Source organism: Rhinatrema bivittatum, chromosome 1 (assembly GCF_901001135.1).
Source record: "Rhinatrema bivittatum chromosome 1, aRhiBiv1.1, whole genome shotgun sequence".
Taxonomy (NCBI): Eukaryota; Metazoa; Chordata; class Amphibia; order Gymnophiona; family Rhinatrematidae; genus Rhinatrema; species Rhinatrema bivittatum.
The window spans coordinates 335,969,106-335,987,911 of NC_042615.1; the positions used below are offsets into that span (position 1 = coordinate 335,969,106).

Sequence of the window (18,806 nt, forward strand, 5' to 3'; positions counted from 1 at the left end):
CGGGTCCTTGGTGAGGCAAGGCATGTCTTGAGGCCTGCCGACAGGGCTGGGAGAGGGAGGCCTTACTGGCTGGGTTTCCATCCAGATGGGGGCAAAGGAGGCAGAGTGCGCCTGTACGAAGGCTTGAAGGCCTTGAAAAAATTCCACCCAAGAGAAGGCAGCCGGGTCCATATCTAACCTAGGAAGTACTGAGGTAGGTGCCGCTGGATTTCCCTCTCCCATGGAAGACCCAGCCCCAGGATTACTCAGATCTGAGGTACTTATGGTTAAGGTTATGGATGACATCCTCAGATTGGGAGAAGCCAGGCTTAGTAAAGTCTGGGGAGGCCAAATCTCCCTGGGCCTCCACACAGTGCAGACATAAGTAAGAATCAAGGTCAGACTGTGTAGCCCTAATATGACAAGCAACACAGAGAGAATAGCGCTTGTGTTTCTTTGCTGCTGGAGTAAGGACGGTAACTGCGTGTTCAGCCGGCTCACACTTAAAAATTTGGGCGCCTACACGAACCGCAGCAAGGTGCACGCACAGCCTGTGCGTTCGGCTTTTCCAAATTTCTGTGCCGCGAGTTGTGCGTGTACGGATGCGTGAAGGTGTGCATGCACATATGCATGTGATGTCATGCGTACAGCATGTGCGCAGAGCCGGCACACACTGTGCGTACCGATGCTCTATGGTGGGCAATAGAAGACGAACAAAAACGCATGCAAGATGGCGCCGCCATGGCCTACCACATGGTATGCCTACCAAGCCTAAAGCAGTGCCCAGCCCAAGGGAGGCCACTCAACCCACTCGGAAGCCCACTTCCCCTTATCCCAATGAGATCGGGAACGATGTCGGTATGGCGTGCCGAGTAGAGACTGGAGGAAGTCTTACCGAAACCTCTCAGTCTCTGAATTGGGAGGAATCCTCTTTTCTTTTTTTTTTTTTAAACTTACCTGGGCTTAGTGCTTACTGGCTGAGTACAGAGATGGTCGCCATCTGTGGGGGAAGAGGGCATTGGCCATCACCGCCACGCTCGGCTTTCTGTACCCACTGCCTTTTAGCTGCTTCAGCAGCAAAGTCCATGCCGAGAACCGGTTACCGAACCAAGGCGCACCTCTGAGAGATCTTGGAAATCACATCAGGAATTCTCAACTGGGGGAAGGACTTTTAGGTATCACCGCAGGAGTGTGGGGCTCAGTCTTTCTCCAATTTAAAAGTAGAATTTCTTCTTCTAAAGGGTAAGGCGATCCCCATAGGGAAAGCATGTCTGCATCTACTAGGAGACGGAGAGATACTGAAGGGCAGAGGTCACTACAGGGTTCTATCTAGGGTGACGACAGCTTTGAAACCTGACTCCATCTGCATCTGCTAGCAGGGGAGCATATAACCCACTGGCACTGAGTCCATCTGGCTACACGCTAGGAAAACTGTATTTATTTGATTTTTTTATATACTGTCCGATTTGCCAACACAGAATGCTTTACAGCTGGACATTTAAAAATACTGTAAATACACATAGAGGTAAAGTGCGTACACAGCTCCTGACTGAGAGCCCGAAGGACCAGAGCCTACCCTAGTGCATATCCCATACCCACTCACATCAGTGCCACAGTCACGACTTTGCATCAGGGAGAACAGCGTACCGGAGAAAAAGCCAAGGATGTCTTCCACTGTGCAGGACCATGGGAGTCCTCGGACGCGGACGAGAAACAGCTCGCCCATCTCCTTTGCACACGATGTGGTGGTGGTCGTAGCGGCAGCAGCAGCGTCATACTCTGGAAGCGGAGGGTAATCTTCCCCTCTGTATGGAATACTTGTTTCCTTTGGAAAGAAAGAGGAAGAGCCAACATCAACAGATTTCCCTCCACCTACAGCCTCAGCAATCTGTGGGCGCCCACAGCAGGCTGCAGAATCTGCTGCTTCTTCGCCATCTGCGCTGTCACTGGGGGGGCACATCTGATAACTGACAAATGTTACTAATCTTATTCTTCCATCTACTGATTCCAGCATATTGTATTTTAGAGGAAGTGCATCTTTTGGGGGCTTATCTGATGGCTCCTCAGTAGCGCTGCACACTACTACACAGGAGAACGGGGTCCGATTCTGTTCCCCAGGTTAGCCAGGGTTAGAGATGCTACAGCAACCACAGTCCATAGGGTAAGGGATGGAATCCAAGCCACCACAGAACAGAACACCTACTGATCAGGCTGCAGTCACTACTGAGATGCCAATCTTGATGGGGGCAGGACGGTGTCAAATAGAGGCAACTGGTGATATATTAAACAGGGTAGGCCCATTACATTTTTGTAGTAAGAACCAGAAGGGATATATCCCCTGTGTGGACTTCTTTCCCCAGCATGGATACTCCGTTCCACCCACCACCACACACGCGTTCAGATTGTGAAGGCAAAAGTCAGATGAACCCTGCTAAGCAGCCCTTACTTTCACTCACAGGGTCTGGGTCTCAAATGCTTCCTGAGCAAGCAGCCATGGCAGTAATCCGCCCTTTCTACGCCTGGGGGAATTCTGCACTACTGCAGAGTGCGGAATTCCCCACCTTTACAGAATTTCCATTCTCTGTGCAGAATTTGGAGCAGGCCCCAGCAGCCACGAGCAGAGCCCATCCCACTTGCAGAGAAGATGGTGCAGGTCCCAGCGGCTGCGAGCAGAGCCCATCCTGCTCGTGGTGAGGATGGAGCCGACCCTGGTGGTGAGGAGATTGTGAGGGAGTATGTATATCTGTAAGAGACTGGGAGCTGGGCATCTGTGAAAAATGGATTGTATGTGAGGAAGCGAGGATGCTTGTTTGTGAGAGAGAGAGAGCCTGTGTGAAGGGTTGTATGTGTGAGAGGGAGGGAGCCAGTGTGCCAGGAATATGAGAGAAAGGGAGCCTGTGTGGTGGTGTGTGCAAGAGAGAGGGAGGCAGCCTATGTGAAGGTGTGTGTGTGGGTGCGAGAGAGAGGAGGAGTCTGTATGGGAGGAGGGGGGTGCAAGAGAGAAGGAGCCTATATGAAGGAGTATGTATGTGCACAAGAGAGAGGAAGCCTGTGTGTGTGAGAGAAAGGGACAGAGGGAGCATGTATGGGGGGGTTTGAGAGAGGGGGAGCCTAAGTGAGGGTGTGTGTTTGTGAGAGAGAGGGACAAAGGGAACCTGAGTGAGGGGCAATACTGAGAGAGGGGTCAAACTTTGGAAGTAGAGAGAGTGGAAGGGGGGTTGAGCCTAGTGGGGGAGGGGGGAGAGTGTGGATGGTGGAGGAGTTGCGGCCTGAGAGGGCAAAGTGAAATAAGACTGTACAGGGGAGTAGGAAGAGAGGGTGGAATAGACACTCTTACAATATACTTCTAGGGAAATTCTGTTCAAATATTTTTTAAAAACTTTGCATCTTTAAGTAATAACCTTTTTCTGTATTACATTTTAAATTAATTACTTAAAGACTGTCATGTATATTGTATTATTCTGACCAATATAAATTATGCAGAATTTAAAATTTTTATGTTTAAAATTTCCCCAAAAGTACCTTTTGTGGACATGCAGCGGAGGAGGAGGAAGCTTATGCACTTGAGCCTAACTTGGCTCAAGGGCATAAGCTAATAGCCAACGTCCTATGATATAACTAATAAATAATAATGAATAAAGAATAAAGGACAAAAACAACTTTTATTCCAGCTATAGGCAATTTAATCATAATGTATTTTATTTTTATATTTTTTCCTTAACCTCTATATCAATAACTTGTGAGGATATATTGTATTTCAGAAGTAGGTCTAGGTTAAAATTTAAAGAATAAGATGATACTCCATAAATAAAGGTGTAGTTGGAGATTAGTTGACCAACATGGTCAACTAATCTCCAACTACACCTTGATCATCGTTTACCTGTGTGAATTAATCCTGTCCTTTCTCTTCCTTCTCAGCCAAGTTCTTATCACCCTGTTATATGTAACTGCCTTTTCAGCACCATTGTTATAGTTATGTTTACTTTGCACCCCTGTTTTATGTGAACTAGCATGATGTGACTGCTGTCTCGAATGCCAGTATATAAAAATTTGAAATAAATAAATAAATAAATAAATAACTGGGAACATGGGATGGGAACCAGACACCAAAAGGCCGATTCAGTAAAACATGCAGGAGAGCCAGCCCTCTGAGTTGAGCGCCCATTCTCCTGGGTACGCGATTCTCTATTTAAATTAGGTGTTGCACTAATAAGGAGGTGCCAGGGACAATAGCGCCTTCCTAGCGCCTCCTTATTAGTGGAAGCGGCGGCTGTCAGCAGGTCCGACAACTGACGCTTAATTTTACTGGTGTCTGTTCTCGAATCCGCTGACAGCCACGGGTTCAGAAAACGAATGCCAGCAAAATTGAGCGTCTGTTTTCGAACCTGCCGACCAGCAGGCAGATTTTGTTTTATTTTTGGTGCCTCCGACTTAATAAATATCGCTAAGGTATTAAGTTGGAGGGTGTACAGAAAAGCAGTTTTTTTTCAAACATTATTCATTAGGAATACTGCAACAAACATGAACTAACTACATATATATTTGTATATGTACAATAAGGCAGTGTTCCTAATCATTTTTTACCCTTCATGCCCCACCTTCCCCCCATCCCATCCCTCCCCCCTGGGAGCTGGAACAAAAGGAACCAATAAGGAAAGGAAAGAAAAGGAGAATACTCTCTGTTATAGGGGAATTTCCAACTCAAACTGAGGTGTCCAGAGGAAAAAGGGACTGAATATTTGCTGATAATGTCCGATGGAAATCCCCCCAAATGTCCTTGAAGAACAACTTCTTCTTTCGCGAGAAGCGGGAGTATTGTGAACCATGTTCCAGTTGAAATAGCTCTAGCATTAGTGATTTCCATGTCTCTGCAGGTGGGGGTGAAGGTTTAGTCCAGTGAAGTAAAATGCATTTTTTTGCAATCAAACAGGCTTTAGAAATAAATATTATATTATCAAATGTTCAAGGAATCCTCTCCACAGTCACTGTGGAAAATACAAAAAGAGCGAGACCACCGGAAGTCCACACTAATACAATCGGAAACGAGCTGGCGCACACGTTCCCAGAATTTTTGAACTGGTTCCCATGACCAGAGACAGTGAATCAGTGTAGCACAAGAACAGCCACATTTGAGACATTCACCAGAAGCAATTAGGTGGGCTTTGTGGGCACGGACGGGGGAAAATATTGCTCTGTGAAAAATCCTAATTTGCATTTCCCTCAGACTGACATTAACAGTTAGTTTACTAATAAAAAGATAACAGTCTCGAAGCATGATATCATCCAGCTCTTCTGGGAAGGCTGGTTGCCACTTCTCAAGAGCAGCAGAAAAAATAGTTCGGGATTTCGAGCCATGATAAAAGGTATATAGGTTCGATAAAGAGCCTTGTTTTGCTACGAATAATCTTGGTTAAAATTCATAGGCTGAATTTGTCTTTAACCCCAAATTGTTTCTCATCTGGTGGGCAAAAAAAAAAGCTTTCAGTTGGCCATATAATAGAAATTATGTGGGCTTAGTACCTAATTTCTCCTGGCAGGTTTCAAATGAGTAAAACTGACACGAAACAGGGTTCATAAGCTCCTGAAATAGGCAGGGGAAATTGAGAAACACTGTCGCTTGGGCAGACTATGTGGTGTAAAGCGCGGGTCTCCTTTAACGGGGAGCTCTGGGGATACGTGGGGAGATAGCTGCAGAAGTGTATGTGTCTCAACCCAGGCTTTCCTCATTGTACTCACCAACCCAGAATGAATCCCAGCCTCTTGAAGCTCATGGCCGGAAGCATGGAAGGCAAATTTAGGGTTTACAGGGTCGGTAATGGCTGATATCAGGTCAGTGTCTGTGTACTCAGAAGTATTATTTAACCAGTCTCCTAAAAAATGGAGGTTGGCAGCCCCTGAATAGGCCCTGAAATCAGGGACACTGAACCCACCTTGAGCCCGCGGAGCAGATAGTGACTGAAATGATATCCTTGCCCGCTTCCCTCTCCAAATTAGTCCTGGGGGAATTCTGTGCTACTGCAGAGCGAAGAATTTGCGCAGAATCCCCCCCCCCCCCGCACAGAATTTCCATTTTCTGCGCAGAAAATAGCAGAGAAGACCCTGGCATGTGGCATGTGGCGTGTGCCGCAGGACGTGCTCTGTTCGCAGCGAAGATGAAAGCCCCGGTGCACCGTTCGCGGTGAAAATGGAAGGCCCCCGTGTGCCGCGGAGTGTGCTCCACTCACAGCGAAGAAGGAAGACCCCGGTGAGAGAGAATGTGTGTGTGTGTGTATGTGTGAGGGGGAGAGGGGAGGGTGAGAGAGAGCATGGGAGGTAAGGGGGAGTGGGGGAGGGGAGCATGAGAGAGAGCAGGAGGGTATGAGAGAGAATGGGAAGTAAGGGCGGGGATGCTTGAGTGTGGGTATTAGAGAGAGGGAGCCTATATGAGGAGATTGTGAAGGAGTGTGTATGTGTGTGAGAGATTGGGAGCTCGTGTGTATGAAAAAGGGAATGTGTGTGTGTGTGTGTGTATGTGAGAGTGAGGGAGCCTGTATGAGGGTTTGTGTATGTGTATTAGAGAGAGGGAGCATGTGTGTGTGAGAGGGAGGGTCAGAGGGAGCCTGTGTGAGGGGCAGTACTGAGAACGGGGTCAAACTCTGGGAGTGGCGATAGAGGGGAAGGGATTGAGCCTAGAGGTGGAGGGGAGAGATACTGGCAGGTGGAGGAGATGGGGCCTGAGAGGGCAAAGTGGCCAGGGGAGTAGGGAGAGCAAGTGGAAGGGACACTCTTACAGTGAATTTCTAGGGAAATACTGCTCAAAATATTTAAAATTGTGCATCTTTAAGTAAAACTTTATTCTGCATTAATTTAAAATGTAATTAAAGACTGTCACGTAAATTGTGTTATTTTGACCAATATAACGTTTGCAGAATTTTGCAGAATTTAAGTTTTTGTGCGCAGAATTTCCCCAGGAGTACCAAATAAAAGATCCCATACTTTTCTGTAACATATGTTGCTCCCTGGACCGCAATACTACCAGGAGAACCAAAAAAAAGGTCTATAAGTTTTGGGGCGAGAACCATTTTTATTGCTGCAATGCGACCCTGCAAGGACAGAGGAAGATTCGGCCAGCTGACTAACTTTAGGCACATTTTTTCTACCAACGGGGGAATATTGATGTTATACCATGGAGTGGGACGTTTGTGGAGATAAATTCCCAAATATTTAATAAAAAAAAGAGTCCCCCGCCCATTTCACCGGGAAATCCAGCCACTCTTGTTGCAGGTGCCCGGAAATATCCAGTGCTTCGGTCTTGTCTAGATTAAGTTTAAAACCAGATAGCCCTGGTATTCCGAAAAACTGTGCAAGGCCACTGGGAGAGCGCTCTTAGCATTGGAGAGGAGGAGCAAAATGTCATTAGCGAATAATAAGGTTTTGTATTGGAGGGGCCCCACCGCTATTCCTGAGACCTCAGGCGGTTTCCTTAATTGAATAACTAAGGGTTCCACTGTTAGAATAAATAACAGTGGGGTCAGGGGGCAACCCTGACAACTTCCCCTGCAGAGGGAAAATTCCTCCGATAGTAGGGCCACTGACCAGAATACAGGCTGTGGGATTGGAATGAAGTACCTGTATATTTTGATAAATCTTACCCACAAAACCAAAATGTATCTAGCGCACTTCGTAAAAAAGGCCACGCCACACGGTCAAATGCCTTTTCTGCATCACAGCTGACCAGTAGAGGGTCTGGGATAGCTGTTGAGTCACACCTCTCTCCAAGGCTGCCTGCACCTTGTGAAGGTTAATGGTCCAGCGCCTCCCATGGACAAAGCCCGCTTGGGTCAGGTGAAATAAGTACAGGCATGACTTATTTCAACTTGTTTGCCAAGATCGTAGCATAAGTTTTAATGTCTATATTTAGAAGAGAGATCGGTCTGTACGAAGAGGAGAGGTGGCTACCCCCAGATTTTGAAGGGTGGTAGCCGGAGCTCGGTGCACGCACAGCTCACAGAGTCCACCACATCACGTGACTCCCAGAAAAGCAGTTTTTTCTGCTTTTCTGTACACTTTCCCGGTGCTTTCCGGGGTAATAGTGCGCTCAGGCGAGTGCACCGTTCTGTATCGGCCTGCTAGGAAGTAAAATTGTCTAAGGCAGAGGTTCCTAAACCTGTCCTGGGGAACCCTTAGAGAGTCGGGTTTTCAGAATGCATGCAAATGTTTGGTAAAACCACAATTGTGGCTTCTCTCATGGTTGCAGGCATACTATCCTGCGCAGAGATATCCTCATATAAAGCACAAAGCTTTTCGGAAATATCAAGGAATAGAGATTTGTAAAAAAGAGAATCCAGGCCATCGGGACCCGGGGCTTTTAATGCAGGCAGAGATTTTATAGCCTCAGAGACTTCTTCTGGGGTTATGTCCTGGTTTAATTTCTGCAATGCCCCCTCTGACAAGGTTGAACAAGCGATATTTTGTAAGAACCTATTAACACCATCTAGATTAACTTGGTCCGCAGAGTACAATTTCTGATAATAATCAGAAAACACTTATGCTATCTCTGAAGAAGATGTTTTGAGATGCCAGTTTGTGTCCTTAATAATTGGAATAAATTTGGAGGATTCTTGGCTTTTTAAACAGCCATGCCATTAAACGTCCAGATTTATTTCCAAATCGGAACAATTGATATTTCAAATTACAGAGCGATCCCTGTGCCCTTTCATGAAGTATAGAGTTAAGTGCCTTCTGTGTGGCCTTAAACTCCTCCAGATCTTTAAAGGAAGAGCGCAATACCAGGGAACGCTTCTTAGTTCTCAAGCGTGATTCCAGGCGTATTATCTCTGCCTGCATTACTTTCCGTTTGTGGGATATATAACTAGTAATATCACCTCGGAGCACTATTTCTGCTGTTTCCCAGAATAAAGTAGGCTGATTGAGGTGCTGCCCACTGAAATAGACAAAAGTCGATCCATTTATGTTGCAAATAGCCTGGAAACTCAGGGTCTGTGGCCAAATTAGCAGGCATCTTCCATTGCCCCTTTCCTCGCGATTCACCCAAAGTCATACTCCCAATCAACGGGCAATGGTCTGATATAATCAGATCCCCAATAGATACTGTGATAAATCTGTGGAACAGGGATTCAGAGATTAATAGATAATCAATCCGGATTCTAGAGGGGTGAGCCTGGGCTGGATGGGTAAAGTCACACTTTCCAGGGTGCAAAGTTTGCCATAAATCCAACATGCAAAGATTATTACACAGGAAATGTGGGCCCTTTGTTTCACTTTAAGGGTGTCCCCTCCTAGGAGGGTAACGGTCTAGTTGAGGATCTATAACACAATTAAGGTTCCCTCCCAGAAAAATAGGGTAGTCCCCAAGCTGGGATATCTGAGAAAGTAGGCCAGAAAAAAAAAAAAAGGTGATCATAACTATTGGGGGCATATGCTGAGACCAAAATAATTTTGTACCCCATCATTTTTCCCAAGAGAATTATGTAGCGTCCCTTAGGGTCTGCGACAGATTTAATTAATTGGAATGACACTGCCTTAAGTATAAGTATGGCTACTCCGCAGCTTTTGGTAGACCTCACTGCGGTTTGTACTTGCGAGACACCCCCCCCCCCCCCGCTTCTGTAGTTTGAGAGACTCTGCAAGAGTAAAATGGGTTTCCTGAAGAAATGCTACCTTAAATTTGAGCTTATTAAGGCGAGATAGAACTTTTTCTCTTTTCACTGGGATCCCCAGGCCCGCGACATTCCTCAAATACCATTGTTAATGTAATTGAGTGGATCAACTGTTAGGGCTATTGCCCTATAACCCGTCTCCCAGTACACTGAGCCAGGAGTATTGTCCCCATTATGCCCTTTCTGCCCAGTAGCTGAGTTGTTCCCCAAAACAAGGGGGGGGAAATTGTTAAATTCTTAAACCTTCTGACCCATGGAACTGTAAGTATGTTACGCTTTGTCCGAGCACATCGGTCTCTTTCCCCCCCCAAAAAAAATACTTAAAACAAACATGTGTCTTCTCCATTTTTTGTTCCCTCGCTCCCTCAAACCTCCCACCCCTGACTGAGTAATCAGATCGTCCCTACAAAGGGGACCTGAAGTCATCTGATGTCAGAGGTGCTCTCTACCTCCCCATACCTATGATAAGCATAACAAATTGCATGGATAAATACAAATAACTCCCAGCAGAAAAGAGCCCAGTATTCTCCAAAACATTTGTATAAGGGAGTTGCCAGGAGAACAGAAAAAAAAGACCAGGATACAAACCCTCAGGTTTCGATGTTCGACCATGGAGGCCGTGGCCGACCGCACTCACCCGCCTTCTCAGCAGTGCGGAGATGCCGAGAGACCTTCCTCTGAGGCAGGATTACTGACGCTGCCGAAGCCGCGGCGACGTCAGCCTTTCCTTTTAAAGGGGCCAGCGCGGGGAAAACCCGGGCCCAGCCCCGAAAGTTCCTCACTTTGGTGAGGGTATTTAGGCTGCCTTCTACTTGCTACCTGCGAGTTAGCAAGGACTTGAATCCCTTCCTGTCTACGCTACTCTGCCGCTTCCATGCTGCCGCAGGAAGCTCTCTCTCTCTCTCTCTGCCCTTCTGGGTATATGCTAACCTGGGTACCCGCTCCTCTGGGGCCCTCTGCTTTATTTCAGGTGCCTTACAGGGAACAGGTACTCGCTCCTCGAGGGCCTGCTCTCCCTGCCTCGGTGCCTGTACCTTCTACAACAGACCTGGTGGAATCGCATATCAACAGCAAACACTTAGTGAGTACTCTAACTCTCAGTCTCTCACATCCACAGTATCTCCTCGCTGGGAGACCTGCTGCGGAACCTCCTGACGTCATCTAGGAGAGTAGGGCTCCCTCTGTCGAGGTCCCTGAGACTGCAATTACGAGACTGCCTCACTACTGCCACCTCTGCTGGAGATCTTCAAGCTGTGCAATAAAAGAACTCTTGTGTTGGTGTAGTACAAGTCTAGCCCAGTGCTGTGGCACCTCACGGGGCTCCTCCCCATGGGCGTGATCACCTCCACAGCACCCAAGGATCCACAAACACCCTCCTGCAAAATAGCAACGAACTAGAGGAATATTTTAGAAGCTCTTGTCACGCCCCTCAAATTTGCTTGGCACAACTAATATAGCATAAGACCTGATGTAACTTTGGGCTGTGCATTTTCAGCCCTTTTGATTATTTTCAACTGGCAACAAGTTCACAAATTCTGTAGCTGCGCCAGGATTTTCAAATACACGTGTGTTTCCTCGATGCCATTCTTTCAGTTTAGCGGGATACATTAAGGAGAAGCATATATTCCTGGTAAATAAAGTTGTACAAATTGCCGAGAATTCTCTCCTTTGGCTGCAAACACGAACAGAAAAATCTTGGAATATCAGCATCTTTTTATTTTCAAAGTGAAGTTATCTGGCCTTCCGATATTGCTGGAGAATTAGCGCTGTATGTGCGTAGTTCAAAAACCTTGCAATTGCAACTCATGGCCTTTGACTCGTGTCGTTCACAGCCTTTGCACCAATTCTGTGGGCCCGAACAATCAGACCCCCTGAGGAAGATGGCAGGGTGGGGACCACTGAGGTGAGCCAGGCTTCTAAAACACGCAGAAGGTCCACCTCACGCACAGACTCCGGGATGCCAATGAATCTTAAATTGTTTCTCCCGGAGCGATTCTCCAGGTCGTCTATTTTTGCGTCTCTGCTCTGTGCTTCCTTATCCAATTGAGCAATCCGCCGTTCCATGGCCCCCACATCGTCCACCACTAGTGCTACACAACCCTCCACTCTCTCAATTCGCGAGTCATATTCATTAAGCGAGGATTTTACCTCTGCTATTTGTTCAGAGATTGGAGACAATCACCGCTTGAAAGATCTTTCCTTCCAGCGTGTCCTCCCCTGCAGTATCGGGGAGGTCTGGAGGAGCAGCGGCCATTTTGGTCTCGGCAGCCTTTAGCTTGTCCTTGTCTTTTTTAAGCAATTTCGTCGCCATCAGAAGGGAGATCTCCTCACTTGTTTACCCATGCCAGAGTTAATCAGCTTTCCTTCGTTTGGAGGCACATTGTCCACGTTTTGCGCGCAGGAGAGGCAGATTTTGAGGGGTGGTAGCCGGAGCTCGGTGCACGCACAGCTCACCGAGTCCACCACATCACGTGACTCCCAGAAAAGCAGTTTTTTCTGCTTTTCTGTACACTTTCCCGGTGCTTTCTAAAGGTTAATGCCTGCCCTTGGCTGCACATTTTACTTTCAGTATTCCGGGGTAATAACTAATAGGCTCATCAACATGCATTTGCATGTGATGAGCGCTATTAGTTTCGGGGTGGTTGGCTGCGCGTTTTCCACATGCTATTACCCCTTTCAGTACAAGGGGTAATAATAGCTCGTCTAAAACGCGCGGCGAAACAGAGGCTAAACGGTGCGCTCAGGCTGGGGGACCCTCAGCCAGTCGGGTCTTCAGGATGCCTGCAAATTTTCTCTCATGCATATTCATTCTAGATATCCTGAAAACCCGACCGGCTGACGATCCTCCAGGTCAGATTTGGGAACCATTGGTCTAAGGCTTTAAAAGAGTAACAGGAGAGTTTCTTAGCTGGAAAAAATGAATACAGTTATAAAAACATACTTTTGTGAGCCTCAGACACTTCTGAGCTAGCCTGATTGAAGAAAACCCTTCTCTGCTCACATTCTCATCGCAGGATCTTTACTGCTGGTTAGGGGATATGCAATGTTGAACTCAAAAGAAGCGGTTATCGGTCAGAGTCAAATCCATCCAGAAAAAAAAAAATCAAAATTCTCAAGATTTATCTTGATCCAGAGATCAGTCGGGTTTTATCCCGGGGTAACTAACTCTGATAATGTGCGCAAGATCTTAAAATTTGATTTGGCAGGCAGGAAAAAGAAATATTCCATCTGAGTTACTTACGACGGACACAGAGAAGGCCTTTGGCAGGGTTCGTTGGCAGTTCCTCTTTGAAACCCTAGAGAAAGTGTAGCTGAGCTCCAATTTCCTTGCATGGGATAGGAAATTGTATGAGGACGCTTTCGCCTGTCTTAAGGTCAATACGCTAGTGATTTTTTGGTGGGTCAGGGGACTAGGCAGGGAGTGTCCTCTCTCCCCGCTCCTCTCTGCGCTGGCACTGAAGGCCTCCACTGAAAGAGTTGGGTGTTCTAAGGAGATACAAGGGGATTACAGTGGGAGTGACTGATCCTAAGATATCTCTATTTGCAGATAACTTGATATTCACTTTAACAGAGCCCGAATCCTCTTTGGATGCTTTGCTAGGTGAATTAAGGAGATCTGGCAGCATCTCGGGATTCAAGGCAAATTAAGACAGATCAGAAATCTTGAAATTTACCAGGGCGAGAGAACGGGCTGAAAAGCTGAGGGGGGAAATCACCTTTTAAGTGGGCTAAAAAGAGTGGGCGAAATATTTGGGAGTTAGAACTGGGGCGGTACCTGACCATTTGTTCTGGTTAAATTATGATGGTTTAATAAAGGAGCCCTCCAAAGATTTGGAAAAATGGGACAGCTATGGTCTCCCTTAGGAAGAACAGCTGCAATCTAGATGAATCTTCTACCCAGACTGTGTTACTTTTTTCAAATGCTCCCAGTTCTCATTTTGGATACGGTTTTAAAACTGTGGCAGAAAAAGATATTCAGTTTGATTTGGAAGGACAGACCTCCACAAGTTGCGTGGTTCAAGTTATATCAGCCTAAGAACTGAGACGGAGTGGGGGTTCCTAATATTCAATGGTACTATATAGCTTTGCAGTTGAGAGCTATTATCGATTGGCACAGAACAAGGGACTTTAAGCAATGGGTACAAACTGAGCAGGATTTTGTGGGAATGAACCCACTTTCCTCCTTTGTCTGGCTCCCTAAGAGGGCGTAATGGACTTCTTCTTTCAAGTCCCCTTACACCGATCTCTTTTTGGGTTTGCAGGGTAAGCAGATAAATGCTATAGTTAGTAGAGATTATCATCATCGCTCACCATTTCCTTACAGCAAAGAGTTCCCCTTGAGTATTATTCAGGCGTTGGAAGGTTCGGGATATCACTAACAGAGCATTTCTGGGAGGAGAGAGGTATGATTTCCTACGAGGTACTGAAGCATACCTATGAGGTACTAGAAGCATAGATTCCCATACATCCAAGTTGCGCACTTCTTAAGCTGTGAGGGGGTTAAATCCAACCTTTCAAAAGGTAAGAGACTATCTGAGATCTTTTGTGATAAGGTGGATAACACCACTAGGCCCATTTACAAACTCTATCCTATGTTGAATGAGGTGCTGAAAGTTAAACCTAATTATATTCTTACTCGGGAAAGAGATGTAGATGAGGTCAAAGATGAGAATCCTACTACGGATGTCCGATCGTAAGTTAGCTGCTATGATGGAAATGCACACACAATATCTGAGTTAAACAGTTTATTGATAGTGTGCTCTGCATTCTTATTCAATTTTTGTACATACAGTACAGTACATTGCTATTGTTTATGTTTATACAATTATTCTATAAAGAGTTTAAAAAAAAAAAAAAAAAGATGAGACATCCTGGGATTACTGTTTTATGATTGATAAGTAGGTGTTTTGTTTCTTTGCTTTTGTTAGAGAATAGGTACAAGGTGCTTTTTCACTGGCACCTGATCCCTGAACATCTACATAAAAATGTACGCATGTGTGGATGGCTGGTGCTGGCGTGGGTGTGGGGAAATGGGGGTCTCTCTCCTTATTTGAAAGAGATGCCCCGAGATCTGCAAATTTTGAGGGTCATTTTTCAAATCGCGATGGGCTGTTATCGCGTGCGTTAGGGCATTATTGCTTGCAATAACACCTTAATGCATGCGATGACAACTGCATGATGACCAACATTTAAATGAGAGAAAGGGGCGGGGTAAAAAAAGGCTTTTATGCCAGAACCGCTACGGACGATAAAGTTCTGGACATTATTGCCAGCAGTAGCACCAGAAATAGCATCTTTTGCAGTGGCGCTATGGCGGTGATAATGTGCAGCACAGCTGCGGCGATGCAGCCGGCTACACACTATCGCCCTCCTGCCCCTTTTCTGGCCGCGGCTCATCATTCCGCTATATTTATAGTGGAATGATAAATCCTATGGTTTGGGAGGAGGTTCAGGGCTTGATTGCCGAGATCAGTGGAGCTTCTTGTCAGAAGGATCCCAACATTTTTCTTCTAGGCTTTCTGGCGCCTAATGTAGCTGCCCCTGTTCAGGCTTTGTGCTTACAAATAATTATAGTTGCCCATAGTGAATTTGCATTTTGGTGGATGAGAACATTTGCAAGCTCTCTTTTCTTAGTGCATTCTCGCTTTGAGAAAGTTTTATTTACTAAAGATAACTAAAGGTTTATCATCCCACAAGAACATTATGCTCCGATGGCAAGACGCTTTTAGACATTCTAAATCCATGATTAACAAGACTTCATTAATCTTAAGAAAGGATGTTCTCTACCATGGCTCCAACTCTTTGGAATAATATCCAGTGTTTTTAAGAAAATAAACTTCTATTAAAACTTTTAGGAAACAGCTTAAAACTTTTCTCTTTGCAGAGGCCTTTAGTATATTGGTATGATTTATTTTGTATTATATTTTAGCACAGTATTGATTAGTATTCTTTTAGTCATTTTTTATTCTATCCCTATTTCCATGTTATTATTTTTATGTATTTGTTGTATATCATTATGGATGTTTTATGTAAGCCACTTCAAACTTTGGATTTACTGGGAATCTCTATGTGCAATGGTTCAGTATAAAGCACTCATCAGTGCCTTACTGAAGATTTGTAACCCCTGTTTTCCTGCCCTAGATTTAAATTTAGTTATTCAGAGCCTTGGGTGAAGTGGGGGGGAGTTGGATTGGGTAGAAGGCATATGGTGGGAGGATGTGGTTAGTGCAGTTAGTGTAGCTGGGTTCAAAAAAGGTTTGGATAAGTTCTTGCAGAAGTCCATTAACTGCTATTAATCAAGTTTACTTTGGGGTAGATTTTACAATCTACACGCGGGCGTAGATTTGTTCACGCAACCCGGCGCGAACAAATCTATGCCCGATTTTATAACATGCGTGCGCTGCCACGCACATGTTATAAAGTCCAGTGTCGGCGCGCACAAGGATGTGCACAATTGTGCGACTTGCGCTCACTGAGCCTCTGTTCCCTCTGAGGCCACTCCGAAATCGGAGCGGCATCGGAGGGAACTTTCCTACCGCCTCCCCCCACCTTCCCCTCCCTTCCCCTATCTAACCCACCCCCCAGCCCTATCTAAATCCCCCCCCCCCTACCTTTGAGAATTTACGCCTGCCGGCCAGCTGCCAGCACACAGTCCCTCGTCACGGCAGCTGTTCCAGAGGCCTCAGCCCCCACCACGCCCCTTTTTGAAGCCCCGGCATATACACGATTCCCGGGACTTGTGCGTGCCGCCAAGCCTATGCAAGATAGGCTTGTTGCGTGCAGGGGCAGGTTGGGGCAGCTTTTCGGGGGTTATGCTCGTAACCCTTTGAAAATCTGCCCCTTAGGGAATAGCCTCTGCTATTACTGGCATCAGTAGCATGGGAGCTTCTTGGTGTTTGGGTATTTGCGAGATTCTTGTGGCCTGGTTTGGCCTCTGTTGGAAACAGGATGCTGGGGTTGATGGACCCTTGGTCTGACCTAGCATGGCAATTTCTTATGTTCTTATTAAAAAAGGTGGGTAATAAACACAAATAAACTAAAAACCGAATGGGATGGGCTTTGAGGGTGAGGACCAGGGATGGGGATTCAGGAGGGAGAGGACAGAAGGTAAGGGGGCATGGAGAGGAGGAGAAGGGGAAAAGGGTGAGCACTCAGGAAGGGTCTATAGATGGAAGGAAGCAAGCAAGCTAGGAGGGAAGGGGGCCATAGCAGAGATAGGGAGTAGCACTCATGAAAAAGGTCATAAAGGGAGAGAACAGATTCTAAGTTTTACACATTACAAATTCTGGAGTGCATATTATTGTTATTGCATAAATCAGTTTTCCCTATGGCACTTAGCATGTAAAAATTAGAGACTCCATGCGACGGTCCATGACATTTCTGAAGTGTGAAAAGAGTTCCACAGAAGATTGTACCCCTGGTCTATAGCATCGGGAAGCAGGTGGCAGTCTGGTGGTATCAGCGCACCCATGTGAGCCGGTAGGTAAGGGAAGCTTTCAGCAGGCCTTTTCAAGTTAATGTTTTTGTCATTTCTTTTCTTACTCTTTGCCAATAAAGTTACCTGCATGACCCTCTCCATGGGAGTGGGGTGACCCGGTGGGGCGAAGGCAGTGGGTGCCGGGGTTGCAGCCCCGGATCCTCTCCTACAGGAACTTGCTGCGCGCTGCTGGGGTTCTCCCTTCCCCCCTCCCGTCCCCCAGCGGCGGCGGATCGGTACCTGGCTGTAGCTCCGGACGGGTCGGGGCAGCAGCCACGACGGCGGCGGCGGCGGGGCTCGGTGGGGGCAGAGGGAGAAGAGGGGAAAGCGAGTCCCGCCGGCGCCCCGCCACAGGAGAGCGGCGATCAGCAGCGGACAGCCCCGGACGGCCATGCGGGAAGGAAGCCGGGCTGGGAGTGCGCGTGAAATAGCGCCGCCCAGAGCCCGGGAGGACCCCGCGCTCCCCCCTCCCACCGCAGCGAAAGGCAGAGGCTGCGACTTCCATCGCTGGCTTTGTAAATCGCGGCGTCAAAGGAAAGCGGGGGGGGCCTGCGTCTGCCGGGTACTGCGCTCGTCGCACTGCCTGGCAGGGGCACCCCAGTTTCTGCCCAAAGGAGCACGGTTTCTGGGTTTTTTTCCACAATAAATGTTGCAACCCGCAGACGTCCTGCTGCATCCAGAGCCAGGTACCGCTCTGGTTCCCATTTGGCGCTTTCATTCGTGTAATACCCACCGTTTGAGACAAGTCTAAGGGATGGGCGCACAATAGCCATTAAGGATAACATACTGTCCCCTCACCGCTCCAAGGTTGGCTATGCTCTGACGACCACTGCTGCCACCGTCATCCAGCGGGATTTAAATTCGGAGCACTCAAGGACTGGATCGGGGTCTGGTATGGCCGGATAACTTTTAGATTAGTAGCTATATTCAAAAGAATACAGTCAGTTACGTGGACATAACGCTAAAAAAAAAAAGAGAGAGAGAGAAGTCCCACATGGAGCTGTTATTCTGGATTACAGCACCCCCCACTGTGAGAAATGACTCCAGGTCTTGCTATTTCAATAATATGGCAGGAGATTAAAATATAATCTTAATGATTTTAGACATGCTGCAATTCCATTATACTGCTGCTAAACACAGTATAAAACACTGACAAATTGAAACATTCCCTCCCCTTCCCTTTTTCCTTTAGTAAACCACAGAATGCATCTGCTAAGAGCAGACAGCTAGAGCTAAAGAGGAAGGGGGGCAGATCTCTTCCTGGCAGAAGCACTAGTGGAAGACACAAGATTAGCCCCCCACCCCCTCCCCCTTTTCCTTGGCTTGGTATTGAATACCTGCATAAACTCTTTTGTGATGCTTGAAACCATTGTCTAGACTTGTTGGACCCCCAAAAGCAAAGAAATACAGGCCTCTCCGTAACAAGAGGTGTAGAACCAAAAACTGCCCAGCCTGTGACGCACTTCCCCTTTTCTGCAGGAGCCATTAGAGGTCAAAATGTCAAATTAAGAAATCTTCTCTTAGTCTTGCTGAGTATTGAGGAATAAAGTGTAAAATGCTGAAGAAGCAACCCCTCTGTGAACCCCCTTTGCTTGCTTAAATGTTTGTGCAGAAACAGCAAATTAGAGCAGCCTGCCCCACCTGGCAAGAAATAGGATAGAGCTAAAATGCTGACTGCAGGGATTGAAGAA

At 46.7% G+C, this 18,806-nt stretch overlaps 1 protein-coding gene across 2 annotated transcripts in view; it reads right to left on the bottom strand.

The window, feature by feature from the left end:
* The window catches only part of GRSF1 (G-rich RNA sequence binding factor 1), a 59,701-nt gene extending 42,136 nt beyond the window's left edge, over window positions 1-17,565 (bottom strand). The window contains exons 1-2 of one of the 2 annotated variants that reach the window (XM_029598658.1): window positions 17,356-17,565; window positions 1,627-1,804 (exon numbers count right to left, since the gene is read on the bottom strand). In XM_029598658.1, the coding sequence (XP_029454518.1) occupies window positions 1,627-1,804; window positions 17,356-17,508 (331 nt within the window). In that variant the 5' untranslated portion in view covers window positions 17,509-17,565. Of the gene's footprint in view, window positions 1-1,626; window positions 1,805-17,199; window positions 17,333-17,355 lie in introns of those variants that run through there. The other variant, XM_029598668.1, reaches the window with a different exon arrangement.
* Between the last annotated feature and the right edge of the window lie 1,241 nt (window positions 17,566-18,806).